General features: G+C 36.7%; 1 protein-coding gene across 2 annotated transcripts; it reads left to right on the top strand.

Moving 5' to 3' along the window:
- Nucleotides 1-1,019: 1,019 nt before the first annotated feature.
- On the top strand, nucleotides 1,020-11,758 carry suds3 (SDS3 homolog, SIN3A corepressor complex component). 2 transcript variants are annotated; one of them, XM_044111994.1, is made up of 12 exons: nucleotides 1,020-1,225; nucleotides 3,408-3,477; nucleotides 3,565-3,620; nucleotides 4,090-4,161; nucleotides 5,865-5,884; nucleotides 5,978-6,134; nucleotides 6,956-7,051; nucleotides 7,144-7,205; nucleotides 7,292-7,313; nucleotides 7,796-7,901; nucleotides 8,735-8,819; nucleotides 11,478-11,758. In XM_044111994.1, the coding sequence occupies exons 1-12, from the start codon at nucleotides 1,114-1,116 to the stop codon at nucleotides 11,574-11,576; spliced, it is 957 nt and encodes a 318-aa protein (XP_043967929.1). In that variant the 5' UTR covers nucleotides 1,020-1,113; the 3' UTR covers nucleotides 11,577-11,758. The 2 variants fall into 2 exon arrangements, with proteins under 2 accessions (XP_043967929.1, XP_043967930.1); XM_044111995.1 differs by lacking the exon at nucleotides 1,020-1,225 and adding an exon at nucleotides 2,558-2,684.
- The last annotated feature ends 11,469 nt before the right edge of the window (nucleotides 11,759-23,227 follow it).

Below are 23,227 nucleotides of genomic sequence, written 5' to 3'. Positions count from 1 at the left end.
AAACAAACGCGCTTGCGCGCGCGCACACACACACACACACACACACACACACACACACACACACACACACACACACACACACACACACACACACACACACACACACACCTAGGGAGAATCGAACCCAGGAACTTCTTGCTGCAAGGCAACAGTGCTACCAACTGCGCCACTGTGCAGCCTTTAATTTGTATGAATTTAAAAAAAAAAAATGTGTGCAGATTAACAAAACCATTACGTTTTCTGCATATTTGTATTTTAAAGCCTGCAATTAAAAAAAGGAAGAAAAAAATCGGTATTTAAAAAATTACTATAAACTATAACACATCTTAAAATAAGGAGGTTCAAAATAACATCCAGGCACAATCTGAATCTGGTGTCTTTTTTTAACCACACCAAACTCGACATTAATCTAGCCATATTAAGTTTATTAAAAATGTGCTAATAGTAACTGAGCCATGTGAGCTTGACAACTCTTTGAATGAACGATGTGACCCAGTTTTTCACCTGAAAGCATTATTTTTCGTTAACAAATGTACGTAAATTCTGTAAATAATAGATGTGCTGCATCGGTAAGTAAAAGACAGCTGGAAATGACAAAAGACTCTCACTTAAGCTATATTTTTCCACCTATTAGCTATGGTAACACTTGTGATGTGTGCCTTGTACAATTAAATACAGAAATATGACCTTCATATTCAAAACTAGTTGCAATATCAGGTAATGAATCGTTTGAGAACCAACACAGTTAGTTTCTGTTGGTAGCTGAGCCAAACTATTTGGATCTCAAAAATGAAACGGAGTTCCCATTTTCTAATAGGCATTCTGGTCGTTCACATAGATTCCAGAGCTCTTGAAACAATTAATAAAGATATTATTTTTGTCAAGCGTACGTTGTTATGAAACACAGTTTGTATTTTCTTAAGTTGAATTATTAAATACAATCAATGTAACCCTATAATTTTATAATTTTATTTTTTTACATAAATTGTGTACAGGCATATACGTGGATAGCATGGCATACAGAGGTCCTACCAGTTGTAGGCGCAGTTTCAAGAACCCTGCAAAACACAAATCGATTGTTTATTTCATGTTTGTTTACATCCACACGGATAAATGGCTTCCACTTTGATTTCTCCTATGGTGGATTATTACAACGACGAAGAGGAACTCGATAGCGTGGATGACGACGATGACCGGAGTTTCAGGGGAAGAGACTCAGAAGAAGGTAACGTTTAAAGGAATCCTCAGCAACACATTAACTGTCGGGCTCCGTCTAGTCTTTGGAAAAGAAACGGAAATGAGCGGTTCTTGCAGAAATATAGCTATAAACATCTCAACCCAGGCGTTTCAAAAGACTACTTTTGCTAATACGTGTTTTAACTTACAATGTGTGATTTGCTTTAGGGTAAATTTTGCCTTTAGTTCCCATAGCTAGTGACATCAACAACAATTTGTTTGTACAGTAACTCGCTAGCGTGCCCTTTCAAACTATAGACTCCACCCAGATGATTATTAGCAACAAAAAGTGGGTGGTTTCCATGCTTGAAACAATTTTCCTTCAACCACATGTTTTATACTCGACAGTAAGAACGGAAAACCCATTCAGGGAATTTAGAAGATAAGCATTTAGATAGTGTGCAAGTTTATTAAGGTTATTTATAGTAAAGACAAATGTAGCGCAAATGTATTTCACTGTTAAGCGCTTGGACTGAAAATATATAATTAAACATAAAATATCAGGCAAAATATGTATTTATTTTCGTTGGAATAATGTGAGTTTTTCGTATAGTAAAGATTTAAATTCAGTAAATACTGATCAGAAAATATAATGAATGCTTACGGATCAGAAACCTGACTTTTCAATCTTGTTGCATTCTAATAAAGAGGAGAAAAAACATTTCCTGCAGTATTTGATCTGGTCAACATAGAAAGATTAACTTCAGTTAGGTTGGTATTTAATTAATAATAGGTATTTATTAGATATATAAGCTTTTTTTCCCCCGCGACTGTGTTTGAGGTCTCCGTCAGATTTTTTTCTCCCTAAAGAGCTGTAGTACATAAGAGGACAAATGAAAGAAAATGTACTGCAACGTTTTTATAGAGGCATGTGTCCTGAACCAGCAGCTGATTTTTGTTAAACTCGTAAAAGTGTGTATGGGGAATTAGATGTTGTTTTTATAAACTGAAAATGTTAGGAGTTGCTAGTTTTGTTGCATCAATCAATAACATAAAGCTATTGTGCAGGATTCATGACATATTAATGAAAAAAATACTTTCTGATCTCGTGCTGAACGATTGGTGTATCTTTAATGTATTCATAGGAAAATAAAAAAAATAATAACGTTGTAACTACTGCATCGCCCCGTATGAAACGAATCTATCAATCTATGTAATAAGAAGCAGTATTCAAGATGGGAATTTTACGGGATAACTTTTTTCATTCATTCCCATATCTATGATCATTTATTTTTTCCCCTCCCCAGTAGTTTTTGCTCATGATAAGCGCTGATAATTAGGCAGGCACTGAGCTCGGTGACGTTAGCTGTGAGCGCTGACAGGTTGGCCCTGCCTGCTGTGTCCACTGCTGTGCCCTTTTCACACTCCTCACTCAGACCAGACGGATTGCGGTGAATCTTTATTAAAGAAAGGCAAGAAACAAAACGAGGCGATGACAACACTACAAGGTTCGCTAGTCTTCTGACACTAACCTCCAGATGAACAGCTTGGTTTATTTTATGTAGTTTTGTTCCTTCTGATGTGTTTCTGATGTCCTTGTGAGCTACAGCCGGGTTACTCTTCTAACAGGAGACGGAGCTAACTTCAGCTAGCACACAAATGCTAACTGAAAATGAAACTTGCTGTATCAGCTTAACTTGGTCTTTTTTCTTTCTTTTCTTTCTGTGTTTTGAGATAAAAACTATCCGATTCTATTCGCCTCTTGACTGTAAACTTTGCTTCTGAGTTTGACACGACGTTTAGCATCGGTGAAAAACGTTAGCGTCCTTTATTTTTGAGTTGCCGGTGGACTGACAGCACCACCACTAAAATGAGCTGATAATCATCCGTTGCAGCAAATGCTAAAAGTTTTAAATAACATGAAATGTTATTGATAATGTCGGTTGATTAAACTCACTGAAATGCACTTCTGGTTTTATCCATCGTCATTGTTTAGCCGAACTTTTTCTCGTGTTGTTTCACAAATGTGAACGTGATCTCCCATTCAAACACATCCGAGGGCATCCTAAGAAAGGGTGTTCACCATTACCTCACTAGTGCCACGCACTAGTGAGGTAATGGTGCCTAAGATAATCATAGCGAGCATGCTGACAAAACTCCTGAAATGTCTGTGTTAACGTTTAATTTAGAGTTCAGTTTTTTAATTCAGTTCCTGTCATTCTTGCTTCCAGACACAGAAGATGCAAGTGAGACAGATCTTGCCAAACATGATGAGGAGGACTATGTGGAAATCAAGGAACAGTAAGAGAATTACCCTTTCTTGCTATAAATTTAGAATAAAAGTTTCTTTTTGTATGATTATGACCTGTATCCTTCATTTCTTTGCAGAATGTACCAGGATAAACTGGCCTCGTTAAAAAGACAGCTGCAGCAGCTGCAGGAAGGTAGCAAATAAAGTTTTAATTTGATTAATGTCAGAAAGCAAGTGCATTCTATCTACATTTAGTTTGATGATAATGATAATTATAATAACCGGGACACAATGTCGACCAAAAGAAAATGGTAAATAAGTGCTCCTTCTTGGTCAAATACTGAAAAAGAAACCAACAGCTAAATATGAGATATAATAATCTACTCTGCCTTTTGTTTATGAATACTTACTGTTTCTGAGCTGCTGACAGTGCTGTTTACAGTTCTGTAGCCACACCAGCTGCTCTCATAGAGTACTTCGAGTTCAGACTGAAACTATTGTTGAATGTGTTGTGCTTTTTTGTTTCTTTTTGAAATATAGAGTTTATTCTTTCAGAGCCACAAAAGTCCAAGGTTTAATCTTCCACAGAATTAATCGAAACAGCCAGTAAGATGAGGGATAATACAGAAAGACAGAGTTCAGATTTTCTTTTGTCCTTGCAGGTAGTCTACAAGAATATCAGAAAAGGATGAAGAAGTTGGACCAGCAATACAAAGAGAGACTTCGAAATGCAGGCAGGAACACAATGCTTTTTGATGTTGATGCATCCAAATTCAGAGCAGGTTACTGTAAGTTTTGGAGTAATCTGTACGTTAGTGGGTGTTTTGCCTGAATGTCCACCAGGAGATGAACCAGATCATGTTGAAGTAATGTAGCATGAGTTTTTCTCTTAAAAGGTGGGAAAATGTTTGCTAGTCACAGCATTCTACGTTTATTAATTGGTCATGTAAAATGCATACTAGTTCAGATGTGATTTAGCACTTTTATGATGTTGCTGTTGGACAAGAACATTATATTTCCTGCCTGGAGGATCTAGTTCATAGGGAAATGTTTATTGTCAGTAATAGTTCACATTTGGAGAACTTTTCATATGACAGTATAAATGCAATGTAAAAAATGTGTGAACTATCCCAGAAGAATCAAGATCAGCTGATCTACTCTATCAGAGGTGACAGGTTGATGCAATTGGCATCCTACAGCAACATAAATTCATTTTGGTTTTCAGTAGTTTTTATTTTATGAATTGCTATTGATCCAAAATATTCTATATCCTCTTTGATGGAAACATGATTAATATTTTACAACACAACAAGGAAACTAACTACCGTATTTTCCGCACTATAAAGCACACCTAAAAACCTTCAATTTTCTCAAAAGCCGACGGTGCGCCTTATAATACGGTGCGCCTTATATATGGACCAATATTGAGCCGCAACAGGTCTCGCAACTACGGTAAGCAGCCGCCAACTTCATTTTACCCCATAGAAGAAGAACTCCAGCTGCTAGATATTGGTGTCACAGAGCATTCAAAGCTAGACTGCGAACTGCGTGGGAACAGTGGATGACAGAAGGCGAACACACGTTCACCAAGACGGGGAGACAGCGCCGGACGACATACGCCACTATCTGCCAGTGGATCGTAAATGCCTGGGCTGATATATCATTCTCTACTGTGGTCCGAGCTTTCAGGAAGGCAGGAATTGTCACTGAACTGCTAGACAACAGCAGCGACACTGACTGAATTTACAATGACGACTTTGACAAGACGGAGCATGTTGGATGTCGTATTCGCCCAACTGTTTAATTCGGACAATGAAGAAGAATTCGAGGGATTCGTGGATGAAGAATAAATTAATAAAGTGAGCTTTACATGTTTATTTTGTGTGTTTACAGTTGAACAAGGTTGGTCATATTGTGAATATGGACTTTAACGTTTGAATAACGTTGAGTTATTGATATATTGTTATTGCTTTGCACTATTTAGAGTGTTACTACATTTGATAACGTTTGATTTACCGTAACAGTATCAGACTGTTTTTTTTTATGTGTTTATTGAATCTAGGAAAAGTTCCCCTCCACTATGTGATATAAATGTTGCACTACATGTTACCACGTCACTGACTTTACCTCGGGGAAAATAATAAAACAGCTGTTTATTCATTTTGGGAGTGAATGGAGTTGTCAGAACGGTGGTTTGTAATCTATTAATAAAGTTTGACTGACCTATCTGACTGTTTTGTTGACATTCCCTTTAGCGCAGCTCCATTTAATGGATGCACAACGTAACCCCAGCCTCTACTGTAGCATCTGTTCTATGCGCCTTATAATGTGGTGCGCCTTATAGTGCGGAAAATACGATATATCAATGCATAGAGTTTTGAGCCTGATCACATACTGTAGATTGAAATTAAGTATGATCTTTTTTTTTTCTTTATAGAGTTGTTTCTTCACCTTGAGGTAAGTAGATTTGATGGAAAAAAAAAGGTTCTGTATTTGTATTTTTCTCTTCAGTTAAAAGGCAGACGTGGTTACTGTCTTTAATTTCTGCAGACAGAACAGGTGGAGAGGAACTACATAAAAGAAAAGAAGGCAGCGGTGAAGGAGTTTGATGATAAAAAAGTTGAACTGAAAGAAAACCTAATCGCAGAGCTGGAGGAAAAAAAAAAGATGATTGAGAATGAGAAGTTAACAATGGAGCTAACAGGTGGTAAGGAAACATGAATACGCTTGTTAATTAAGGATTGAAATACTGGTAAATGAAATGCATATTTAGAGTGAGTTTAGACTGATATCTAGATGTCAGGCAAAAATAACAAACATGGAAAATACAGATTTCTGTTTTGCTTACAGTTTTTTCAAATACTTCTCAATGCCAAATTTTTCTTGCATTATTACTTTAATCTTCTACGCTAAATGAAAAGACAGCTAGAAGAACTGATTGTTTTTTTAACTCATTTGTTAGGACTTTTGAGTAATTGAAAGAAGAAGTGATCTTTTTAGTACATTAAAATCATTTTACTGTAAAAAAATAAGATGCTAGGTAATTGTTAACACTGCATGAAGAAAGTAATTTTCAGAAACTGACAGCAGTTTTTTTTCTTTTCTGCAACTCTGAAACACCTGCAAATCTGACTTTTGATGTTCCTTTTCCTGGTCTTGACATAGCATTTTGTAATTTGGTTTTGCAGGAGGCATATTTCTGTTTTCTGCACTTCGACCATTTTGATGGAACTTGACAGCTTGTACTTTAGAATACCACTGGTTACTTCAAAGTACAGCAGCAGAAGGATAAATGAGTTTCTGATAGCATCACATTTAGCAATTTCTATCCTGTTTCATAGCATCTTGACTTAAATGAGATGGTTCCATATAATCCAGGCTACATTACTATGATAGGAACTCAAATCTCTATAGACCATTAAGGAAGTCAGTTGAATGCAATCACAGCTGGCATAGGTTAGAGCAAGTCATGGTTGAAAATGTATAATCATAATAATATTATAGTGTCTTGTTTTGTGTCATTAACAGACTCGATGGAGGTGAAACCTATCATGACGAGGAAACTGAGGAGGCGACCCAATGATCCAGTCCCAATCCCAGACAAGCGAAGAAAACCGGCACCAGATATCCTTCCCATGAACTCTGTACAATCAGCTACATATGAATATAGGTCCATGTATTAAAATGCAAGAAGTGTCTACCTTGACTCTTCAAACCTCAGCTAAATTATTTATTAACAGATGAGCAGATAATGGAAGACCTAAGAACACTTAATAAGGTCTGTACTTCTATTCTAACATAAAATGTGTTCACAAAATTGATTTCAAATACTTTCATCACTTCTTTTTTTTTTTTTTTTTACAGCTAAAGTCACCGAAACGACCAGGTACATCAGAGGTCATCTTCAATGGCTAATATTATTTTTAAAAGCTTTATTTTAAGAGAACCGCTTGATATTCATTGTAGTACAAAACATTTTCCATCTCCCTTTCTTTTGGTTTTCCTTTCTTGTCACATATCCATATCAAACAGTTTTTAAATTCAAACAAGTTAAATCTGAATAAAGAAAAAAATCAGTTTTTAAATGTTGTTTTATTATCAATTGCAGAATTGTTTTAATTCAGCCAAATTGGAATTTCAATGATTAATATGGGTTATGTTAAAATCATGTCCCTCCATGTCAATAATAGCTTATTTTGGGTTCCAATGATACCACTCTAAAACCTTCATTATACAGCACATACTGTCAGTGTCTGGTTGGAAAAGGAGACGCTTTCGACCTGGTTGGGTTAGATATACAAACCAGCTGTTTCTATAACTGATTTTTGTGTGTGTTTGTAATATTTCTGATTGTGTCACCATGTCCAGTGTCTCCTTCGTCTCCCGAGCATGTTCCCTCCGCTCCCATGGAAAACCCCTCCCAGCGTTACGAGGCCCGCATTGAGGAAGGGAAACTTTACTACGATAAAAGATGGTGAGATTTTATCTCTTTTATCAGAGAAAGCATGACTCTGTGTTTTTGAGGATGTAATTTAAGCTGCTGGCGTGGTACATCTGCCACCACTAGATGGCCCCATTGCTACGTGTTTGGTGCACGTTTTCAAGCTGCTGAAAACTGTATCAGTTTTTACTGAATGTATACCAATGCTTGAATCAAATATAAATATCACAAACCTCCTCTTGGGTAATGTGTCTGCATAGCAACCAGTGTAGCATTCTCCTTTGATTTATATGCAAAGATAATAAGAATCCCTGACCAGACTCAGCCCTGACACACTTCTGTTTGAGAGTGGAGGTCTGAATCAGAAATGTCAGAACATCTATTCCTTTCAAAGGCGAAGAAGATAATAGAATTCCACCCTATTAGCTGCTGCCGTAGCCAGGGAAAGTTGAGAGGAGCAAGTTGTGAGGTGCGAATGTATCCCTTTGAAGCCCAAGTCTCATTTATTCACGGCTGAAGAAGACGTCAATGACAGAAAGCTGTCTCAAAGTGCCACAGGGAGATACAGGCATCATTATTGTTCAGTAAGCTCTTAATGATCAAATATTTTCAGCACCAATCTGTTCCTCTTGCTTTGCTTTGTCCGTTGAGAGTTTGGAGCCTTTTGGAAAAATATCCAGACTATTTGTTTGGATGTTTTAATCCAATTATCTACTTGGTGCTTTCTCAGGATAAATGTAGTTTGTTTAAGTTGATGAAACTATTTTTGCAACTTTTTGCTGTCTCCTTTCTTTCAAATTGATATATATATATATTATTATTAATTAACTTTTTTTTTTTTTATTTTTTTTATTTTACTGAGACAGGTACCATAAGAGTCAAGCCATTTACCTGGAATCAAAGGATAACACAAAGATTAGCTGTGTCATCAGCTCAGTTGGGACCAATGAGGTAAGTTAAATTTATTAATGTTATTAGTTTACTTAACTCTTTGATTAAGTTACATTTACTTTGTGAATAGGCCTGTCTCAATAACAAATTTTGCTGAGTGATTAATTGTCTCACAAATTATTGCGATAAACGATAACATTGTTTGAAGACCTTTTTACACTGATTTAATGGAAATGACGTAATAATACATATGATTTCTTGTCAAAGATAGATGCACTTTATTTTCAAAAGAACACTTAACACTGGAACTGATAAAATAAACAAAACAACCAAAAACAAAAATATAATGGATTCTCAGTCTCCATTAACAAAAATGTACTTGAATAAAAACTAAACAACTTAAAGCCAAAGTGGTAATAAATATTGCATCTAACCAAAAGAGTGCAGATTATGAAGTCTGTATATTATATTGCCCTTCAGTAATCATTAGATATAAATATAGAAGATGGGTACATCCGACTACCTGATGCAATAGTTCACACTACACGATTTTTTGCCCCGATTTCCCCCTCACGACAATTTTAAACGTTGGCCGTGTGTTACGGTAGATCGTTGTGGCCGCTCTCATCAAAGGTTTTACCCGACGGGGAGCTTTAACGCAGCCTTTTGAATATGACAGGTAGCCAATCAGAAAGCGCGGATTCCCCTCCGTGCTTTCTGAGGGGAAATTACGGAGGGGAATCCAGCGGACATTGGAGATGATATGTAGAAACAACATTAATGTTTATTCAACATTTCATGCAAAGAATATAGAAATGACAAGGGGAAGAGTTGGAGCAAAATTGTTACCGCATTTGAAAAACACGGTGACTTTTCAGCTGTTCTTTGTTAATGTGACATAAATTGGTTACAATGATTTTCATTCAGTCACGACTGACACTAGCATATGCATTGCAGGTAGATTGTAGTAAAGCATTGTTCAAGCATGAACTAAACATGATGTACAGATATTGTTCATAGCCTATTTGCAACAGGCCTATTTGTGATCATTGAAACCTTTTTAGCACAAGAATGACTAATTGACTTTAGTGTTGCATGTACAAGTCGGTACGATCTACTTGATTTGCCATGCTCACTCAGTGTTTTATTTGTAATTTAGGTCAAATGCTAATGCAAATTTCTAATCTTGTTATTTGGCAGCTCCTATGCCTTTAACAGGTGATGAAATGCTCTGTATTTTATGACTAATTGAAGCTGTAGGTTTTAAACGAACAAGGAAAATTTCAAATCTAGGGCAGCCTTTATAGCCGACATGTAAAGCGTTGTCGACATCGATTTGATTGTAATTTAGTTAATTTCTTGGCTGATTAGTTGAATTAGTTTCATCCTTTAAAATTGCAGGTGTAGGTAGCTAAAAAGCAACTCTGCTCCACTGTTATGTTATGTATGTGTGTGAAGACAATTTGCTCCAAAAATGTACTTTCCAATAAGTTCATAAAATTAGAAATGAGCCTAAGTTTATGCATTTTATTCATTACCACCTACATTATATTCATATCAATTTCTCTGATTTTACATAAAGTAACATAGTAAATGAATTTAGTTCATTTACTATGAAAATTATTTCAGACTAATCTCAAGTGAATACAAATACCCACCAGAAATGACACGAAGATGAATCCAAAATGGAAAGGCTTTGTCTGCTCACCATGACTCAGCTTGTTGAACCACTTTTAGCAGCATCAGTCTCTCCTATTGTTCTAGTGGTCTTTTGGCCTTTCTACTTTACTTTTCTTTAGAAGAATCTTAAATTAATGAGTTACAACAACATTTAATTTCCAATTGGGATCATTAAAGTATTTTGTAATGGAAATCATCACCTCTCCAACACAATGCTTGCTGTGTCATTCTGTGTCTTATAGTCAAGCAACTTTATTTTGTTGTCTCCTCTCTACTTGCAAATTAATGTCAGGGTATCATATCCTACTAGAAGAGAACAGGCTTTTAAAGTCAAGCTTGTCAGGTCTTTGTTATTATTATTATAAGCTTTAACATTGAAAATGCAAACCTTCTTCTTCTTTGGCAATTTCTCTGAACTGTGCACTCTGACCTTGAGAAAGATTTGTCAGATCCTCTGTTCCTGGGAGGATTGGCAACTACCTTTTCTGAGGTCTTCTTTTTTTTAAACTGTTAACTTTTAACCCACAGCTGTGTTCTACAAACAGCCAAATCAGATGCTTTTACAGTTGTGGTTGCTCTCAGTGACGACTGATAAAACAGTGGCATTTGAAGATCAGCATCCGGCCAATACTTGTCTTTTCAACTCTATGGAAGCAACAAAAGTGAACTTGGTTTTCCCATGACGTCACTAGTAATTTGTATTATAGCTTTGTGATATATTTAGGAACTAATACAATTGTGGGATCAGTTTTTGTAATCTTGAGGTTAAATTTGAATCAAGATCAGGCTATTTTTATGTAATTATATAAAACCTTACTGGAATGTGGTTTAGTCCTACTTTACCTTGACCACAAACCAGCACTGTTAAGATTGTAACACTAAAACTAGGAAATGTAACTTATTTGTAGTTGTATGCCTGAACAAAACATGATGTACAGATATTGTCCATAGTCATCCTTTCATGACATTCATGAGATACATCCTTTCATGACATTGATAAATTACAAGTCTTCCTCTTCTTCTGTGTTCTCTGTGCAGATTTGGGTGAGGAAGACGAGCGACAGTACGAAGATGAGGATCTACCTAGGACAGCTGCAGAGAGGAACATTTGTCATCCGTCGACGGTCTGCTGCGTGAAATGTTCCCCGGCTCCGCCCCACCCAACCCCATCTGTTCATTTACTTGTCCTGCCGTTTAACCCACTCAATCATCCACTCTCCCTTGTTGGTGCATTTTCAGTTTTACCATGTGGCTCTTATTTGTACCTAATATTTTTCATATACACTACCCCAATTTTCTTAATAAAACATGAATGCAGAGTTTCAGAGCTCTTTTGTTTTGTCTTTTAAAACATTTACTGGTTCCCAGTATTATTGTGACTATGTACCATGTTTTTGGAACCATATTGAGATTATTTTTGCTTTTTATGCAAAGCAGTTAAAACACATTTTCCAAAATTGGCAACTGTTTGCCAACTGAATCTGCTGTGTTAATTTTAAGAGAGAAAATTGTGAAGAATTATTGCTTGTTAGGTATGACCCGCCCACCTAAATTAGTTGTTTTCAAGAATATCCTTGTTGGAATGGTAAACAAAAACTGCTTGTTGTACAGATACAGTTTAAGTAACTTGTTACATTTACAAGTGGATGAGAAGAGGAAAATCTGGGCCTCTCTGCTTAGGCTGCTGCCTCCTCGACCCAACACTGGATAAGGAGAAGATAATTGATGGATTGCTATGTATACTGTTTGTTGTCTCTTGTAAAAGAAAAATGTATTTTGCCATTTCATGTCACCTTCTCCATATGTAAACAGTCTGGAATAACTCAGCTGTGTTGGCATGTGGATTTCAGGTGATTCACTTATTTTTTGTTTTATTAAAATGATTTAGCTTTTTAATAATTTTAAGAAGGGTCTCTGATTTAATGATGGTGTAATCCTTCAGGTCACTGAAGTATTTTATGCCAAGAGTAAATGGCACGCCTTAAGTAGTTGTAGTTACTGTTTAATGATTGGTGATGTGTTTCCATTATATAACTTAAGTAATTTGACATTTTGGAAATAAATTTGATTAAGAAACAGGCCATTTCGAAAAAAAAAAACAACCCAAAAAACTTGTTTTCATTAAAGTTTTGGTGCTAGGATGAGGTGGGTTTTTGGCCTTAAAAAATTTACAAATCTGCAACACTATCAGCGTTGCACAAATCACATGACCAGCAACCGGATGTTGCCACTGGTGCAAACCACGAAAAAGACAGCAGGAAGTTAGAGGATCATGGAGCAGCATATTTTTTAATGACATTGCAAGAACACACTTATTCCTGTGTGATTTTAATTGTTTCTTCTTCTTTTTTGGACATTTGCTGAATATTGACAAAGTTTAGCAAAGTGCAAATGTAGCTGTAGAATGACCTTATTAGAAGACAAGCTTGGTTTTGTTAAAGTAATTTATAAATTAGCCAATTGCAAACTAAAGCTACAGTCAGTCAGTGGCTGATTGAAAAATGGCTGCCTACATTTTTAGCTGCCATCATCAGATGGTAGGATCAAAATTTGGTGTGAATAACTTGAAAGTTTATCCATCCTGTATCATAAAGCTCAAATACTCTGCTGCTGGTTTCTTGAACATTTCAGTGAGTTCGTTGTACTCCCATGGCTTCCAAAGTCATCACATCTCAATCCGGTTAAACACCTTTTGGATGTTTCTGAACAGTATATTCACATCATGGATGTGTGAAATCTGCAGAAACAGTGAGATGCTATTCTGTTTATATTAACTAAAATCTCAGGAATGTGTTCAGTTGATCACTTTATCATCAATAAACTGTTCTGGATATAAGGAGGTGACAGGTGAAACACTGAAGACGTAATTCTAAATCCTCTACAGTTAGTCTTGTGATAATTGAACAGCTTAATTGACTTAAATTTGTTGCAAGTGCAAAGCATAAACTACTGTTATGTGGTGGGGTCAGAATGTAAAACGAAACTCATCACAAATGGAGGACTGTTTTTACAACTAAATAAATTTACCACAGGTGGACTCATCCTAAACTGTTGAAACTGTCAGTGAATTATCAGTAGAAACAGCTCAATTTTAAACCTTATTGCAGAGGCTGTGAATATTTATTATGTAGATGTGATTTCTTGATTTTCTATTTTGAATACTAAAAATTGATATTTGTTTTTAATTTGCAAAAATCTCAAACACATTATTTCCCCATTGCTGTATTAGGATTTTGTGTGTAGAATTTGGAGGAAAGGATTTAATTCAATACAATTTGGAATTAATAGAATAACAAAATGAGAACAAAGTGAAGCACCGTGAAACATTTTAAATAGATTCTTTGGTCTGAGGACCCTTTCCTGTCCTCAAATATTATATAGCATCTTGAAAAGCTCATTTTTTGTGTCAAGGACAAGCATTTGAATATATCCTTTCAGCTTTGTAGAGAGAGAATATTTTATTGGACATCACATGGACTTGACAGCATCTCCATATAATCAATGTGACCCAGTCAGCTCACAGCTCCTGTCCAGTCATACAGCCTCTCAGCCATCTCTCCTCTTGGTAAACAGCTAAAATGTTTGGCATTCAGCGCAGGTCTTTGCCAGCTGAACAGCCTGCCATTTCCTTCCTGTGTGTCCTATCATTTTAACCGGATGGCATGTTTCACTTTTTCTGACTTAATGACGCTGCCGCTTGGCAAGAAGGACAATTATTTTCCACACCACACAAAATGTGAGGCTCACATGAAAAGGCATGCTGTCTGGAAGCTGCGAGGGGTGATTGCTCAGTCTTTGGTGATGATATAAAATGAGCTGATATGTGATGCCTGTCTGCTTTCTTTATTGCATCACCTGCCTCACCCTTGGTTAAGGGCACAGTAAAATTCACTCATACAAATAATGTGATGTATCAGCTGTTAGCTTCTTGTTTTCTTGTTTTTAGTCATTTTAGGCAGCACATTTCAGTAGATTTAACATTAGGAGCTGTTTCATAGGGAAGACACAACGTGATCGCCTTATTTCAGACTCAATGTCTATTTCCAATTTTTGAGCAAAATATTTTGATGTTTAAATATTGAATTGTTGTTATTCTTTAAATGTTTCTAATAAAGAAATAGTTACCTTGTAAATTACAAAGTCAAATTTCTTTTAAGTCATTTGATTTGAATAATATTTTTATAACAACTGAAATTATCATAGCTATTTGATTGTACTATAACATGGCACTATATGTCTGAAAAATACATAATATGGCCACTTTAAGGTGTTGACATCAAATATATCAACAGGTGCATTTATTCTACATACAGGCCTTTGAAAATAACTTAGACAGTAATTTTAGTGGATACAAACTTCAGAATTTGAAGAAAGTAATAAAAAATGCTTTTAAACAGCAGAAGCATTTACATACTAAAAGTTACATTTTAAAACCATAAAGGAACCATGAAACTATCTAATGGTATTACTGAGGCTCAGTTGCAAAATTATCTGTGTCTTTACCATAAAGCTTATGAGCCGATGGTAAGATAAGGTTTACTTACAAGTTCTCCCACTTGACCAATTTTGCTCTCTTACTATGTTCACAGTTAATAAACTGCAGGACTGACTCTACTGTCCAAATCCACACCTTTAAAATCAGCCTTCTCTTGCTCTTTGGCAGTGTATAACACCCAAGCTTTTACTTCAGGTAGGTGTATATGCTGCTAGGATCAATATGCTGAGTAAGCAGGGGAGACAGGAGGAGCAGTTAAGCATGTAGCCAGTCTTCTGGTGATGAATCCATTTTTCTCTCGCACACTATCTGTTCACCAGAGTGTGTAAAACGCCAGCTGACACTTCCCATGTGCAAAACAAAAACAAGGATGTGGTTTTAGGTGTGTTGGTAAACCTCACAGGAGCTGTTACTCTTAGCCAGCTATTGCTTGTGTGCTGTAAAACGTCACCAGGGGCATCAATAGAAAAATCCTCCTCAAAATCTCCCACCGACTCCAGCTCCAGTAGCTAACTCTCTCTTTCATCTCTTTCCTCCTGTTTTGAGCATTCGGTGCACTGCATGTTTGCACAGTGATACATGGCTGCAGGAAGGAGAGCTGCATCTCCCCCTGTATTATCTGCTGGAAAACGAGTTGGACCCAGGCACATTTTTGATATGCCTCCGGTGAGCAGAATTAAATTGATGCCATGTTGGTCCTTGGGAGTTGTTTGAGCATTTGTGTGCATGTGCAAGTTCCTGTTCACCCAGTTTATCACCCTCCTGCAGGTCTGCAGTGGGAGAGGAATTCATTTAGAATGCAAGATCCTCATCTGAGTGTTAATATTTGACCTGAGGTTATGGAGGAGAACTAAAGCCACACTGAGTCATTTGGTAACTGTGGCCAGAATTGTTTTCACCTTGTAGTCTGGGGAATGTAGCTATTGGACTCAATCAGAAACGTCCCAAAATATATATTACGTCTTTTCATCTGGAATCCTGGAGTTTAATTGATAAAGTAAAGTAGCAGCAGTGCTGCCAATTAGCAACCACTTTAAATTCCACTTGTAACTTTTAAAGGTAGGATATCTAACTTTTATTTTAAAAATTGTTTCTTTACATATTTGTTTAAATTCTACCCATGTTGTGACAGTCCAATATGAGACAATCTGTGAAAAGATCACTCTCCTTCCAGTACTACAATTGGGGATTAACGCTAATTTGGTTTGAAACACCCAATATTGTACAGCTTCTGTTTTTAAATGTGTTCCCATTTTTTCTTTTCGAAAGTAAACTTCATCTTCTTCTAGCTGATTTAATCCCATCACAATGTTGTGATCATTTCAAACATAAAGTTGTCAAGAAGCTTCTGCTCATTTCAAATTCAGGTCAATGAATAAATTCTTCATACGCTCATAAACTATTTGTTTTTTGTCTTTTGATGTTGTGCAACAAAGTGTGCATCAGAGTTAAATAACCCATTTTGGAAACTGCCATGAGAGCCACTGATGAGAATAAGAAGTATTAATATTTGTTAGATTTGCCCCCAAAACTGCTCTGCTTAGTGTGTTCCTCCACTTATTGAAGTCAAAACAAAACAAAGAAAAAAACTTAAAAAACCTGATTTAAACTGCAATTGGAGAAGCTTTGACTATATGATGTTGTGTATTTTTTCAGTATATTTAAGATTGGTATTGTGCAAAGTAAATGTTGCATTTTATCTCCCTGCAGCCTTTTATTTACTTAAAGAGAATTGGCTAATGATGATGGTATCATATTAAGCTCCTGTTTGTTGATCAGTTTTAGCACAAAAGACCTTCTGAAAAGCCTTCTCTTCATGGTTTTAAAGATGGCTGCATTATCAAACCGAAACGTCTAATGAGAACACCGAGTCCTGATTCGGCTGATATCATCACTTACAAACAGTAGTGCAGTTACTGATCTTGGCATATGAAAAATATTGACTCCTGGTAACATTTACTCACAGCAAGCACAGTTGACAAAAAAACCTATAAATGACTGTTTAAGATCAATGAAAACTTTTTTATTGACAATATAAAAGTGAACCTTTTTCATGAAAATAAACACTATTTCAATCTGGCCACTTTAGGAGTCTCACAGTTCACCTCTGGTATACTTTGCTGATCAGTAGCTATGTCAGCACTGAAAATAATAATAAAGAAACCCAAACATAAATCCCCTGTCCATATTGAAAAACTAACCTGCATATAATTTTGAGAAGGCATACATAAAATAGGAGCAACAACAACAACAACAGTATTTGCAAAAATCATCTGGAAGCAACTGTGCAAGTTTATCACACAATTTCTGCATTCACCGGACTCCTCAAGGTGCTCTGTCTCCTAAAGAGAGGTTTCTACCTTGAAAAGACACATTTGGTCTTGCCTTGTGAGAGCCAGGCAAGCATATGGAAGACGGTGCATACAAACAATTTATCTCCCCTTCAAGCGGTCCTTTATTTTATCACTGCGACCTTTAGAGAACAGAAAACATGTCTTCTCGCTCTCCTGAGCTTCATGAATGTGGGCAGGTAAATGTTGATGTGCTCACATGTTTGACAGGTACATTGCTTAACTTGTTTGCCAAAGGCTAGATGAGTAATCTCGTGGACCACCAATAATATAATGCGGTAGTTGTAAACACCAGCAGCCTGTAGTTATCTTGTTTTAATAAGATACCTCAACAAAATCTTGACAGTTTTGAAAACTTACTTCAAATTCAGTAAGTAAAGGAAGTTTAGAAAAAAATCTTATACATACAAAATCATTAAATTTGAACTGTTTTGTTCAAAAACAGAATTTAAATGCTTTGAAACGTTTCAGAATACCATATTTTCTTGAATCATATTTTGTACAGGGCTGTTTTTTGAATGTCTCTGATCTGTCCATATTACAATTAATATAAAGTATTTTTACCCTAAAAAATAGTCATCAATTGAACATTTTTTAGGCAAATAGACGGCACCTTCTTGCCGCCAAGTAGACTTAAACTGTTGAACAACAATTGAAGGAAAGTTAAACAGCAACTTAGAACTTTCTTTTTTCTAAATTTCCTTTAGATTAGAATCGGGCATGACAGCTTTCACCTAAAAGCAATATAATTGGTGCTGTGCTCTAAAACTGATTGATTTGTTAGACATTCGACATGCAGTGCGACAAGTAAATCACCATGGAGCGGAGAGCCATATGCACTGGTCAAAGTTCAGTTTGCACTGTGACACACAATCACACATCCAACAGATACAGGATGCCTGTGAAGTTGTCCTAACTGAACAGAATGTAGCACATCAATGTGTAAAAAGAGCTTCTGCACATTGCTGTTGCGATCATGCGTCACCCCCAATGTCCCCCCTTTCTTCTCTCACTGTAGCAAGGTCTAGTTTTAACATGAAAAGGCATTACCATAGCTGTTAGACCTGCAGTTTTAACAGGTATGATTAAAACTGCGGTAAAGTAACTCCTTAGTTACTTTTGGAACTGTTTAGTTTGCTCTGTACTCAAAAATAGGTTTCAAAACTGACCTCTATAGTGCATGCTGTCCGGCATTCACTGGCTTACCTAGAGCACAGCTACTAATGACTGGTCAGCTTCTCACCATCTTCTTCTAATCATGATAGCGTAGATAGCGGTGGAACTCTGAACTTTTGACCCTTTCCTTCCACTAATGCCTTCCACCCACCCGGATGAACATCTTGCTCCATTTCAGCATTATTAGCTCTGATCGAGCTTGGAAGTTTCTTTTTCTTCTTCTTTTCTATGAAAGTGGGAAAAAAGGAGGGGAAATGGATGTGATTAAAGCCCATTGATTGTGAGATGTCTTCACAAGGCATGGAGGAGCGCTCTGAGTGCTTGCCAATGCCTCATTTGGAGTGGAGAGGAGGGGATAATGGATTCCATCTTGTCATTCCTGTCTTTTTTAGCGGTTTGTGACAGAGATGGGATGTCATCACTTTGATTGCACTGTTGTTGCTTTGTTGCGAATCTCTCCTCAGTCCTGAATTCCTACTGCAGCTTTACAAGCACATTTGCTGACAGAAAAATCTTGCGAATAGGCAACAAAAGGCATATACTGCTGCCAGAGATTTAAGCTAATAAGGAGAAAAATTTGCCAGAGCATGATATGATACCTCTCCTTCCATTAGCTTTATTAGGGCTGAGTGTAAAATGACTTCCAATTAGAGTTTCCTAGACAACATACTGGCTCTGCATAGTAATAGTCTTTGCCTCTTGAGTTTCATTTTATTTTTTTGCACTTGTCAGGAAATTGTTTTCCCTCTCCCCTGGCCTTTCAGAGGTAATTTTGTGTGCTGCAGTGTCTGTGCTATCAAGAAAGGCAATTTGTCTCTTCTGTCTGTAGCCTTGCATGTTGAGAACATAAAAAAACTCCATGAAGACTATGTGGATTTGTTTGTACCTATTGTAAGGATACCTTTTTATTCGTATTTTATTATGTCAGTGTAAGAATGATTGTCATAAATAACGCTGCCATAATGTTCCCATAAGAGATTTGGAAATATAAAGAAGCACAAGGACTTTCTGAGGCGAACACCAGGCAGTCGGCATGCCTTGCTGGAGATGCCATGTCCCATGGAATACCGCATCTGTTTCCATTAGGTCTGATTATAGCAGCATCCCATTGCAGAATACATAAACCAAGCTCAGGTCTTACAGGTGTCGCATACTGATGTCTTCACCTCCATTTGCCACAGTCTGAGTAATAGTGAAGCAAAATGTCCCATTCATTGGAGAGTGAAATGCAATCACAAAGTTTCTCTCAACAGAGGCGCAGTGCTCAAACTGAGATATTTCTGGAGATTGCAGTACAGCGGCTCCAACAACGCAGAGTTTTCTCTATAAAGAGAGTTTTTTTTCTCTACAGGAGTCTGACTGTAAATCTGAGGAAATAAAACTCCCCCAAATCCCTTTAAGCGGGAAATGTTATTGAGAGGAATTACGTTTTATAAAATCTTTCCTGGAACAGAGTTCTGCTGTCAGTTTTTGTGAAGTTGGAAAGAGCAATGCTCTCATTTTAGTCAGGGAACTTTTGGAAATTAGCAGAAATCACCACCAACAGTCAAATATTGTAGTCAACAATTTTTTAATTCAGGATAAAAAAGTATATAGAATTTTATTGCGGTACCCTCTGGATAAGTGTGGAAAAAGAAGTGTATGGGACATAATCTTTCTTTCCTTCCTTGAGCCCTTACTCTTGTTTCTGTCCTTCTTTGCTCCCTCGGGTCTCTCCATCTTTCTTTCCTTAGTTTAATAAGTTAAAGTTTTAGTGTTCAATATGTTTTAAGCCCCTGGAGATATTTGATGCTAATATCACCAGAAACACAAAAATGGAACAGGTCTATTGATGAATCTATAGTGGATCCTCAGTATTTGTGACGATTTGGGATCACTGGTGTTCTTAATCTCCTTTAGTCTAAAGTTTACAGACACCAAATGTACCATAAATTGGACCAACATGCACTAAGGCAGGAGCTAATCTATACAATTTTTACCAGACAACTCTGATCTCCATTCTTTGGGCTAAAGCCAAGGAGTGCCAAGGAAAATAAATGTTGCTTCTAAACTGGCTACTTTGCAAACCCTAACCAATTGTGTGTCACCTAGCCTTGTGCTTTTGTATTGTAGCTTACCGGGATTCATTTCCTTTCAAATATTTTTGATAAAATCTGTGAACAGGAGATTTTTTTTCTCAAATGTCTTTGCAAATTTTGCTTGATTCTTGTCTCCCTTCAATGTTCTGTCTGACATTTGTCTCATTGAGATAGATTTCTTTGGAGGCATTTCATCCGGGCCAATCAGTGAACAGAAAGAGGAGTTGTGAACGATAATTTAGAGTTTTTGTACTGTTTTTGAATTGTCTGCCTATGGTGGTAGATAGGACTACCTCCAGCTTTCTTTAACAACCATCTCATTCCACTCAACATTTCTCTTTTGGCAGAAGGGAATGATTATTTACAACGCACACAATTTATGGTAAGCTTCATAGTGTAGCTTCTTTCACAATCAAGCTGGTGCATTACATACGTCACAGCCAAACATCAGAGACTGGGTAAAATCAGAACCAATTGTTTAAATCAGAGTCCAACAAGCAATTGTTTCTCAACAGCTGAGAGTCCAGACACTCTATTCGAAGCAAAGCTTAGAACAAGGGGCTCTTTATCTAGTCCAGAGGACTCCAAAATGTTTTATACAATATATTCACTCAGAAGAAAGAAAGAATGACTATCATACAATTGGCACCACTGGTCCCTCTGACCACCACTAGCAGGCATGGCAGGTGAAGTGTTGTGTCAAAGGACTCTACAACTGAGATAGATGGCACTGAACAGAGTCAACAATGCTGCAAAACATTTATCAAAAAACAGAAAAGAAAATTTAAAAAAACGTTGTATCCTTTACTTGTCAAGGTTAAGCTGCTTTTACACTAACTTTTTTTGCAATTACGCAGCTTGTACCGAAAAGCACAAAATAAATAGCACCCAGTTGTGTTTATAACTGTATATAACTAATATCTGCATATAAAAAACACCCACCATCAGATCCCAGACAGCTGCAGGTTCGACTTTATAACCACTCTGGCATTACAAATTTTTCCCAGAGGCTCTCTCTGGAGGTCTGATTGACTGAGGCAATATTTAATGACGCTGCTGTGTAATGATGGCTGGCATGCAATACTGCTATATTTATATGCAGCAGAGACACCTACCTTGTGTTTATGTGATGAAATATCAGTGGTTCTCCCCTATTCCAAATAATGTCTGCTGCAGCTTGGGAGGACAAAACAACAAAGCAGCATAATCCAGTCTGAAACATGGTGTTTTTAATTGAAAACCTCTTTGATTGCCTTTGAAACTTACATTTTTTTCTTCTCTTGTAAAATTTTAAATTAAAATTCATACCTTATCATTTTTCAGGGGCACCACCACCTACAAATTTTCTTAGCAATCTGGACTTTTCCCATTTACCGAAGTAAAATAGCTTTCTTTTGTCAGAGAGCTCTTCTTCCTGACAAAAAAGAACCTCTAAATCCAAATAGACGCTGCACTAGGCGATGACATTTATATGGAGTTATGAGCTTCAGGGACCTTGGTCGTTTATGGTGGTATTGTATTTTTTGAAAATACAGAAAAGAGATTGCAGTGTTGACAATACAGACATTTCTAACCTGAACATGCCAACTAAGTGTGTAGTCATGGAAAACAGCTGAAAAGCAGGCATACTTTCTTCAGGAGTCCAGTTATGCAGGAAAACTGGGTGAGGTTTTTGAAAGTGAAATGGGGAACTTTTCTGTAGCTCACAAAGAAAATTTCTGTTCAGAAATGTTTCATATAAAATTATTATGGATTAAGTCTTTATGTTTAATGGAAGAAAACAGGACATTGTGACAGTGGGACATAGTACAGCTCCTAACTCAGCTCTCATGGATAACTTTCACAGAGCTGCAAGCCTGACCATCAAAATAACCAAAGGTATCTATGTAGGGAAAAAAATTTAAGGATGAAAATGTATTTTACCATCCATGAACATAAGCTATCCTGCTGCTGCAGCTGCTATCTGGTTGTATATCACTATTTTAACTTCTCTGATACACCATATGTGCAGGATTAGCTTGAGGGAATTTTTTAGAAAATCGTTCTTATGTGAAAACCGTGTAAGAGTTTATGGAATATGGTGGGACATGTTATCTTTAGAGTACAGCTTTTGACAGCTACATTACTGTGCTGCCTTTCAGTGGTCTGGAGTAAAACATGGATTGATTCTGTCATAATAACAAGGGAGTGGTTGTTTACCTGTGTGTTGTCTCGCTCCACTCTCAGCAATCCAGTCCAGAATCAATGTTCCTCAACATCAACAGTGTGATTCTTATGGTTATGGTAATAAAGTGTTTTTGTTATCTTCCCCTTATTGATATTTCAAATTATTAATATGTCATAGAAAGCCCTGGAGCTACTTTGAGTTGTCTTCTGTATGACTTAAGCAGAACAGTTGTTTGCTCAATAAATAAACAATTTTAGAAAAACATGCATCTTAACTCAGAAAGGGTTAGAATAATAGTTACTCTTAAGCCCTTTGATTGAAATAACATTTTTTGAGACACTTGAGATGTCAACCTGGAGAAATTTTGTCCCATGCCTCACTATTAACAAATCTTTGAAAGGTTTTTTGCGTCTCCAGCGCCACATGTGGCTTTTACAAAACCAAAATGAATCTTTTTAAAGTTATGGACACAATAAGAAATGGCCATTTTAGTACTTTCCTGTAAGTATCTACAGCAGGTT

This window comes from Gambusia affinis, linkage group LG03, assembly GCF_019740435.1.
Source record: "Gambusia affinis linkage group LG03, SWU_Gaff_1.0, whole genome shotgun sequence".
Lineage (NCBI taxonomy): Eukaryota > Metazoa > Chordata > Actinopteri > Cyprinodontiformes > Poeciliidae > Gambusia > Gambusia affinis.
This window is presented reverse-complemented; position numbering and strand designations above follow the sequence as displayed.